Source organism: Bombus impatiens, unplaced genomic scaffold, assembly GCF_000188095.3.
Source record: "Bombus impatiens unplaced genomic scaffold, BIMP_2.2 scf_1060, whole genome shotgun sequence".
Classification (NCBI taxonomy): domain Eukaryota; kingdom Metazoa; phylum Arthropoda; class Insecta; order Hymenoptera; family Apidae; genus Bombus; species Bombus impatiens.
In genome coordinates this window covers 271,504-281,781 of record NT_177479.1, presented here as the reverse complement: position 1 = coordinate 281,781, position 10,278 = coordinate 271,504, and the positions used below count along the sequence as shown (strand labels likewise).

The following is a 10,278-nucleotide window of genomic DNA, read 5'->3' as shown; positions in this document are numbered from 1 at the left end:
GAGGAAGGAAGTCATTCATTTTTTCCACCTCGATCGGGAACGGCTGGTATTCCGGAGGAATTGAATTGTTCGCGTCTTTTCGGTTTACATATTTTATCGAAACAAGCGGATCGATCACGATGATTAATGGCCCGTGACATCCTGTTACTTTATCGTTGTTCGCTAATAGAAAGAAATTAATGTCCGCGATTTCCGACATTTTTCTGATAGATGAGAATGCAATAGCGAGAATTCAAGCGGATCACGAGTGAATGTGAATGTTTACGCCGGAATATTGGTAAGGAATGAGCGTCGATTTAGGAGAATGCACGAGGAAATTTGGATGTACGTAGCAATTAATATCGGTAATTGATCTGTAGATCATACGGGCTACGAAAAATTGGCACATGATTTGGCAACTAAGTATGAACTCGTTTTGCACGCGCAGACGTAGGATTCTGTTGCCACAAAGTAATTCTTGAGGTTGTAAATACTGGCTTTGACAGAGGAAAAGATCAAATAATGGAGATTAAAAAAATTCACAACAATAATAGTATCAAGCGTTCGTAAATCTGAGCAGCTGAATTTATCCGTAGAAACTTAATATCATGCGTGTGGGATCTATATAATTGAGAAATAACAAGGATAGTGTACGAATAATTGAAACGTTGTGCTAAACTTTTGAGAATTTCAAGTTTATCTATTTTATTACCAACGTTGGGATTATTGAAACAATTAAAATGACCAATATGAAATTTTCTCTTTTCACAATTTTTTATCATGTTATTTTATTTTATAAACCGACTATTATCAAATTTTCAGTTTTTACCATTCTATATCATTTTATTTTATATCCATCGAATAGAATTCTGCGATTTATGATTCCCACGCGTCGATATATCACGTAACCCTTAATCATTATAATACACACCTTAGGGCGACATGCCATAAATCGGACACCGCTCTGACGAGCTTTCCACTAAATACATTGTTAAAGCTCTCGTTACATACACTGATATTTACATATTTCCTAGAAGACATTTTGTCGTCCTTTACGATAATGACTGGGTTTATTGCGCCCGTCTTCAGCTCCGCGTTTTTCTCAGATAACGAGGTACCTTGCGATCCTTCGTTATGTTGTGACAACGAATGGTCCGGTGTCTCTAGTCACGGGACTCCTTAATCTCGGTGTCTGACACAAAGATGGCGTTAAACACCTTAGGATCCTTTCTTCTGGCTGTAAATCCGCGAAATCTCCACCTCTCGAGCCCGTTTCGCACTTTCCTTCTTATCTTTTCCTCTTTGCTCCATCAAACACGCTCTCCGCTTCTATCTGTTTCTTCTTTCAAACAATTCTCCTTTTTCTCTTCCTCTTCCTTCATTCTGTTTCTTTCGACACTTTGCCTCCTTATCCCTTTCCTAATCTTTGTAGCTTCTCACGTGACGCAATTCTGAATTTTCCCACAGTCATTCGAGATCGTCTGGCAGAGCAGCGTGTCATCTTTTAGCTTCTACTGCAGCATTGAATTGCGAGTAATAGAATCGTAGGAAACCCTTTTCAACTCTGCGCATATTACGATTTGAAATTTTATCAACAAGATCAAAGAATACCGAAAGTTTTGAATGGCGGTAATTTTTTGACCTGCGGTGTAATCCGCCAAGATTTCATCTACAGGCAAATCATCTATACGAAATCTCTAATAATATAAAGTCTTTTTAGGGATATCCAAGGAAGCATCCAATTCCTTCAATCCTGAAGACTGGATTCCGCTTCCTCGCGTCTCGAGAATCAACGATGAACCATGGTCCTGGACTATCACCATCTATTGTGAAAATTCTCGCCACCGCCCCCATAGCCTCTTTCGATCCTTTCTCTCGATCCTCCTTATTCTACGCTCTGTGTTCGCTCTTCTCAGGAAACATCCTGGACAATGGAAAGGTGCAATGCAGCATTTTAAGCTGCAACGGAAGGAATGCCTTTTATCCCTTCCTTGTACTCCAACAGACTTATAATATTTCCAATAGCTTGACAATTGAAGTCACGAAACCTCGTGAAATCCACTTCGACGAGAGTTTATTTTGGCAAACGCAATTTCGAAGATTCTTCAGCAACCAGTCCATGACACTTCGAAACTGCAGTTCTTTGAGGTATACAGCCATACGCGAAACCACTCTATGAGTATTTTTGTCACGGAAGACGAAAATCGCTTCGAAACGTTCGCGTCACCGACAGACGTACGCGATATTGGCAGGCGCGTTGAAGATTCCCGGAACATGCCGGAAAAAGTGGCGAATGACGTTCGTCTCCTGTCGAGGCAGAGATAGGGGATTTGGACATCGCAGAAATATGTATCCAGTCTGCCACGTACTTGTTACTCTAAATCACCGGAAACGAGAGCTGACGCTGTCTCTCAGCCTCAGTGGTCGTTTTTCTTTCAGTTGTGTGGAAAAATTATTAAACGTGGTAAATAACGAAATTGTTTATTGAATATCGCAATGGAACCTAGGTAATGCGAATTTCGAGGAAAAAGTTAGAATCTTAGAGCTATAGAGCTATATGTCTTACCGAGCTTTTCGAAGAGTAAAAAAGTCTTAACAAACGAAAATGGCCCCAAGAGACTTTGTACGAAGATTAACAGTTTTCGAACTGAGAAAGACAAATTTATATTTTGGACAAGTTATTAGCTCATGAGAATGATTACAGTTTACATAGCTTGGGCGTGGAAAACATGCGCGTTGTGCAAGTATCCAAGAACATTCTGCCATTTGTGATACAGCGTTCACAGTTGCAAGAAAGGAAGTTTTGCGTACGACAAGGTGTTCGTAGATTATCTGTTTCATTTACTTTGTTGGCGCGCTTTTGTTGCTTTTTGAGAAATTTGAGTATGTATCTAAAGATTTACTGACTTCGTTAACGCCTCTTTTGTGGCTACGTAGTTTTTATTTGTCAAAGCCTTCGTATTTTTGATTTAAATATACTTGTCGTCTTTTTCTTGGCGACCGGAGCTACGGGTAATCTCCTGCCGTGTTGCACGAAGGAGAACCGCGAGAGTGAGTGAGAAAGTGGAGGGTTTAGAAGAAAAAAGAAGGTGCTGTAGATTCAAGAATTCAAATCGAAATCCGATCGTGGAGACCTCCCAAATAGAAATTCAAGACTTTCCAGTTTGTAACTTCGCCCACGAATAGAAATTCAAGACTTTCCACCGTTTGTCGTGTAACTTCACCCGCGAGTAGCTCCCTTAAGTTGAATTAAACGCAGATTCCCATCGAGAAACTTACGCTGTACCGAAGAATGTGTCCGTGATGCAAAGCAGCGTCTAAGTTTCTAAATTTTCGCGACGAATCTCGCGAAGGATTCCCTGGAGGCCTTTAGAAACGAGGGTGGAAACTTTTTAAGGCGCGTTCACGTGGCTTCTTAATAAGGCGCAAACGATCAAAGACGTAAAATTAACACGTGCGTTAAACGCCGGTAGCAGACGATCTCGAGGACTAGAAATTTCCCACAAGCACGTGAATCCACCCTTCCGGTTCTTGCAACTCGATGAAAGATGCCGCCTGCAGCTTGAGTAACGAGGGTTAACGCTGACAGTGAAATAACGAAGGGCGGGGTCATGTTAAAGCGTTATTAGGATCGTTGAAAATCTTGCTGGTAAACCTGTCGCGACCTTTGCCATGAAATCCATGAACTTCGTCTCGAATTATTGAGCTCGTGCGTGCAATAACTGTGGTTAAATCACAAATATCGAATTGAGGACGAATAGTACCATTCTTCCCATTTCTGCAGAAAAAAATTCAGGAGAAATTCGCTATTCGGTTAAATGGGAATTAAATATTCAATATCGTAACATTGTATTAAGTTAGGAAGGTATATCATTTGTATACAATAATCCTGAGTCTAAAAAATTAGGATTAGAACAATTTGTCTCCATGAAAATGGCGACACGTTGTCACGCGTGTGAATGGATATTGATCGACAAAAAACGAAGAAAGAAATTGAAAAATGCCAACGTTTAATAGCCCTGTTACATTAAAGAATAAAATTTAAATTATCCAAGATAAAGAAAATCCGAGCACTTTATCTAGTTTGAACCGAATGTAACTTTCGGCGAAATTCGAGCACTAAATCACGCATAGTTTATCAGTGGTTAAGTTAGAATCGCCTTGGTAGAAACGGATTAAAGTTCGTCAGAGAATTGTCTGGCGGTAGTTCCGCTTTCACTCCGGAAAATTGGGAAGTTAAGACGAACAGAGAATCGGCAGGTCGGTAGCTTTGAGCCACGATCCGGACGTGTTCTATTCCGATGGGGGACCAGGATTCGTTACTTTCTGGCGGCAACATCATCGACTATATTTGAAAGTGAAGGAAACACGGAAATTCTGGGGCTTCGGTAAATCTCTGTTGGGAATCAGTTTGGTAACGGATAGGGAATGGTTTGTGTCTCGAGTTGGTGACGAGTGTGGTGGTAGGCGATGAGTGTGAGTTGTAGGTTACAGGGGTGTTCTAATCGGCTTGTACGTACAACTTTCGTGCACCTCCGCAAATAGATAAGCTCGCTAGCCGAGATGGTTAAGCTCGAGGCGTGTTTTCATCGGCACCTGGTTAAGTTCGCGCAAATCCCATGGAGCCTTCGAAAGGAAAGTGTTTAAAGAAACTTTGCGCGTATTAGCAGCGCTTCGTGTCCTGACTTCGGCTTTCTTAAAAGTCTCTCGATTGAATCGTTTCAAATATAAGCCGAAGTTTGGATTAAATTCGTGGAAGGGAGTTGTGATTTGTTTATGTAGAAATTTAGATCGTCGTTTTATACGCCATATAATCTGATGCATTTATAATTCGAAATGGGCAACGAGAGGCCTGTCTGACGACGAATGTGCCATTTCCCCTTCGGTGACAGCGAAGTCCTCGATCTCGCCCGGGGAAGAGTCACGTTTCACTGCGCACGAAATGCGGTGGTGACGCACGTGTTGTAACAATCTGTCACAGGAATATTCCAACGCTCGAGCATGCAGTCGATGCTTACAGCGGATGAATTTACGCGCTTCTATCGTAATCCAGGTTGGACCTGGCTTATCAGTTACTGAGAAATCTATATAGAATCAGATAATAATAATATTATCCATCTAATTGAGGGATGTTATTAATGTTACTAACTACGGTCTTTCAAAATCGTTAAGAATGAGAAAGACTATTTATAAATATAAAAAATGAACGATTAAACATATTAACAAATATATAGCACATAAATAAAATAAAAGAAATTTGGTCCCTCCTTTCTTCATCCTTTCCTCAATTTAGTTCTTTCATTTTTCTGTTAAAGTTTGTTATTCAACAAATTTCCTTAGCAGACCGGCTTGCAGCTCATACGCGGCACTTGGTAAAAATTCATCCTGTTAGATGTCGGTCATTGTTCCTTTCCTTGCTAGGAAAGTATCATAACGTCATATCCCAAAGGATCTTCTGGCATTCAGATGCTCGGTGCCGGATCTAATAGTCTTTGGTACTTTGTAATGCTGAGCTACTTTGTATGTCTCGCTACAGATGCATTGGAGGTGGTGACTGCAAAATTGATTACCTCTTAGAAAGAAGTAATTAGTTGCCAATCGCCATCCTTAGTTGCTAGTTGTTCCTTTTGATCGTCGCTCGTCAGAGTGTCTTCACTCGTAGTCGTCACTTGTCCTAGCTAATAGTTGCTTGTGGTCTCCAATTAGATGTCGCCTTCGCTACTTTATTTGGTATCTCTTTGTCTGTAGCAATCGTTCCAGTAATTATTTTCCACATTAGTAGATGGCCCTTCGAGCTAAATAGCTAATTTTTACTTAGTCGGCACACCACGAACGATTGCAATATTCGATCAATTTATATCAAATTTTTATAAAAGTTTGATAATAGAACAGACCTGGTCCTGGCTAAATTATACAGCAAAGTGCTATATATCTATAAATTACAGCAACTGCAGCAGTGGACCAAACATTTCATTTTACCACGTGATCATAGAACAAACGAATCTTGCGTCCGCTCAATTTAGCCCGCAACAGCACGGATCGTCGTTTCTTTGACGCCTCAAAGGGGAACCGCGAAACTTGGAAAATGTTAATTAGAATTCCGCGCGGAGAAACGGGTCGAAATGAAGCCGAGCACGATGTCTGATAGCGCGCACGTGCACCTTACATAATTCTATTCAGCCCCTTACATTATTCATCGTCGAAGATCAGGAGACCCAAAGAATGGCGATGAAACGGGGAAACTGAGGCGTAACCGGTTGAAAGCGCTGCAAGGAATCCTCGTGCAGTTCAAAACCGCCATTTCGCAAATTAATTAGACGCGATTCGGCTTCACCCAGGTGGACGCTTCCTTCGGCGAACGCGGGACGTTTTCTCATTATGAATGAATTTCATTATCTCGGTTTTTGCACTCCGCGGGCGAGTGTTATTAATCGATGTTATTTCATTACCGTAGATCTTAAGTGTTCCTAATAGGTCTGGTAATTGGGAGAGGCTTCCCTCCGCCGGCTGTTAAGCAAATTGATAATCTAACGGAGTAAACCCACCGAGACTATCGGCGCAATTAACGTTCCTCGTCTCAATCAGCTCGATTCACTCAGACCTCGTTTAAATCGAAACTTTTATTCAGTTTCGGATACAACGACTTCGATTCGTCAGAGATGGAACCGAATTAATATTCAGACAGACCGTTCCGACTCTCTCGTCTTTCTTTACTATACCTCAGTCGAATTGTAACGAAGGAGGCATTGGAAGAATCGTAGGGATTTCCAGGTTGGACCGTTTGTGTTTTAAAATCCATGTGTTGGTCGATATCGGAATCGTATTGGATTGCCAGATTATAAATATGCATCCCGTTTAACGCTCATTATAGATCGCTTGAAAACGATCTGTAGGACTTAATATTATATCTTTGTCAATATTTTGTCTTGAAAAGAGTTACTTGAAAAGAGAACGTACTAGAATGATATAATTATCAAGTATTCAAGACGACTCAAGATGTTTGTTTTGTCAGTGTTATCTCTGGAAATTCATTTTCGTTCTTGAATTCACGAAAGAAAACTAATTAAACTTTCAGCGTAGTTCGAAACTAACCCTTATCAAGACAACTTTGTTTCTAGTTTCCGTATCGACATCGATGTCGCGATTACATTGGGAGAAATCCTAACCGATAGCCGAGAGTAGTACAAGACACTTTTCGTCAGACACAAGAATCGGACGACATTCGACGAGATTCATAATTTTCACAATTTGTAAGGAATGAAGGAGCAAGAAAAAAAAAAAAAAGAAAAAGAAAAAAAAAGAAAAAGAAATGAAGAAATTACACACCATAGTCGTCCTCGTAGATAATGGCGACCTTGGTCCAGTTGAGAAACTCCATGATGTCCTGATAAGCGGCGTTGAGCAAACTTTGTGCGGGATAGAGGTTGATACTGAACTCTTTTGCCTCCGTGTCCAGGTCCAGCCTGGCTTCCAGATGTGGAATGTCCAGTGCGTCGCAGATGCTATGAATGTGTTGGCCCAGGATGGGATCCGATGGGCCGAATACTGCCTGCACCCCGTACTTGACCTGTTGACACGCTGCAACAAACGTAAATCTCGACTATTCATTTGTCCACTTGGTATTTTGCGATGCAATATCATTTACACGTCGCTAGAAACCAGAAAGCACGCGTGGTTTTTTATTCGAAATTTTTTCATTAAATTTTTTGATAACTTTTTTTATATAATATATAATATTGGACGTTCGGAAAAACGTAAAATTGGGAAATATTTCATGCGTGGATGCGCAGAGATTAAGGGTGATAAAGGATACACTGTATTTTTGCAATATTATAGTAACACGTATAAATATTTAACAACAAATGTACGTAATGTGTGTAACAACACATATACATATACACATATTATATATACATATTAATACCAACAGTGTAGTGGAGGCAGAGAAGAGAAGTGAAAACTCAAGATAGATGATTGGATATTAAGTAAAGTTCAGAATGGAAGGAAACGAAAGCGGAAGTGGTCTTTGAAACTAGAGAAAAGAATCCAGACAGGGGGAAAGGAAATGGGAATAAAGTAGAACAATCAATTTGTAGGATTTTAAGAAGCTCAAGTTTTCCCTCATTTCTGCAGTAGTTTTACGATGATTTACCATTGTAAAAAAGCGAACAGTTAAACGATACATGAGATTATTATAAAACAAAATATAGACGAGGTTGTTAGTTGATTGCCTCATTTGATGATCGTTAGAGAAATTCGCATATCTACTTGGCGATCTGTTGGTAATTTCGACGCGCTTGTTCGTTCGATGAATCATTACAGAGAGAAATCGGCGAGATGAGGAGCGCCAGCGACCCATTAAGATCGGGAACGTGTAGATGACCGGAGAACGATGTTAATGCGGCGTTAACGACTCGCTAAGCCGAACACATGACCGTGGTATTCGTTTATGGCTATTGGAAATTGTTCCACGGACACCAGGAATGTCGATTATTACCGATAATGACGTTACTCTCCCTCTCGCTCATATCCCAAGTTGAATCAAATATTCTTTACACGTAGAACTAATGTTACGTAATTAGTTGAAGCGAAAGTTATAAAAAAATTACAAAAAGTTTGGAATCGCTATATGTTGTGTATAAAATTCAAGATTTTAAGTGTTGAGGTTATTCGATGTGTAAACAGAGAAAACTCGTGGATAAATTGTAAGGCAGAAAATATATTTAAATAGAAGTGTAATTATAAGTAAGAATACAATTTGAGCTGGTCCAGATCTGCGCGCTAACTGTGTTACCTAATAACTGAAAACCCCGAAGGCAACGTCGCCTGTCTACTTTTTATGGTCTGACTTCGTCATAGTCTTTTTTTTACGCGCTGTCGATGGCTTCAGTGCTTGAGAAAACTAAAAAGACCAGATGTAGAGTTTTCTTATAAGTGGTGACCACTTCAACATTAAGGAAAAAGCAGCTTAGGATTGTGTTATCGTAGAAAATTTTTTGGTAAATGATTGATCGGTTTTCAAATGAATAATTAAACTAACAGATGATTCAATATATGTAAGTACAATTGAAAACAAGGACGCACGTCAGACACTTTAGATCCCAGTAGACGTAACGTTGCTAAATACGTATTAATTAAAGCGTCTGCTTATTATCAAACTAACGCCCGGCTAAACCTGGTACTGGAGATCGTAGTGCTTGTAAAATCATTCTGTGTCTGGCTCTTGCAGTACGATGCACAAAGCGGAGAAGTACGCGTAGGGTAGCCGAATGGCATACTCCAGGTGTTATCTTGCCTCAATTGCAACGAGTTGTTACAGACTGTCCGGGTACTATTCAGATCCTAAGTTAGCCAACTACAGTGCCTTTCAAACCTCAGACAATCGGTGTGCGAGTTACTTTACCTTATGCTTGCGAGTTAATAGAATACACAGGGCAAGAATTTGGACTCGTGTGTCTCGCTGAGAACAGGCAGCTATCACATGGCCTATATTGCGGTTCGAATTGTGAGACACGTGTTGTATAAAGGTATTGGAACCGGTTTCGGAATTCAATCTTGCTCGCGACTTTACGACTTTAGAACCGACCGTTGTAACGTGTAATTTACACTGGCTTATGTACTGATTTTATGTACACTTTCAGATTTGTTTCAAACTTTACCAATGTAACGATGATAATCGAATCTCAGAACAGTGCTAACGAAATTTTGGAACGTCTCGCGTAACAGATCTAAACAGATGAAACAACGCGTATTCAGTGAATTCTTCCAGTAGTAGAACATGAGAAGAGCCCGACATGAGGCCATTATGAGTAGTATAAATTAGGTGTTGTAATCGTGTTATGCCAGATATAAAGGATTGGAAAATTATATCAACGAGGAGAGTATGGAAGTTCGTAAAAACTTAAAACGATTGGAACGAGGGGAAAAGTAATATTAATAAAAAAGAAATAAAGAAGCCTGATGCATCAAAGCGGTCGAAGAAGATGTAAGTCCAAAGAAAACGGAAGAAATAATCCTTTCAACGAGTTGTTCACCGATTTTTCTACGAAGCTAAAGCAATTCTTGCACCATTTAGAACGTCTGGCTATAAAGGACTTATCTACTTGCTGTGGCATCCGGTCGTGACTTTTAGTACGCCGCATCATCGGTAAAACGATCCGATGTCTATTATCGTTTTCCGGTCTGACGACATATTACCCACGCGGAATATCTCGTCGGCAATATTACGTTGTGTGGCTTTCCGTGAAAGTAGTTACGTCGTATGAATCACAACGGCGTCGGAATTTATGAAGCTTTATG

General features: G+C 40.2%; 1 protein-coding gene across 8 annotated transcripts in view; it reads right to left on the bottom strand.

The window, feature by feature from the left end:
* Positions 1–10,278, bottom strand: part of LOC100748231 (glutamate receptor ionotropic, kainate 2) — a 113,943-nt gene that overhangs the window by 56,033 nt on the left and 47,632 nt on the right. For all 8 annotated transcript variants that reach the window (XM_033323521.1, XM_033323522.1, XM_003493219.4 and 5 more), the window contains exon 4: positions 7,306–7,557. In XM_033323521.1, the coding sequence (XP_033179412.1) occupies positions 7,306–7,557 (252 nt within the window). The remainder of the gene's footprint in view (positions 1–7,305; positions 7,558–10,278) is intronic.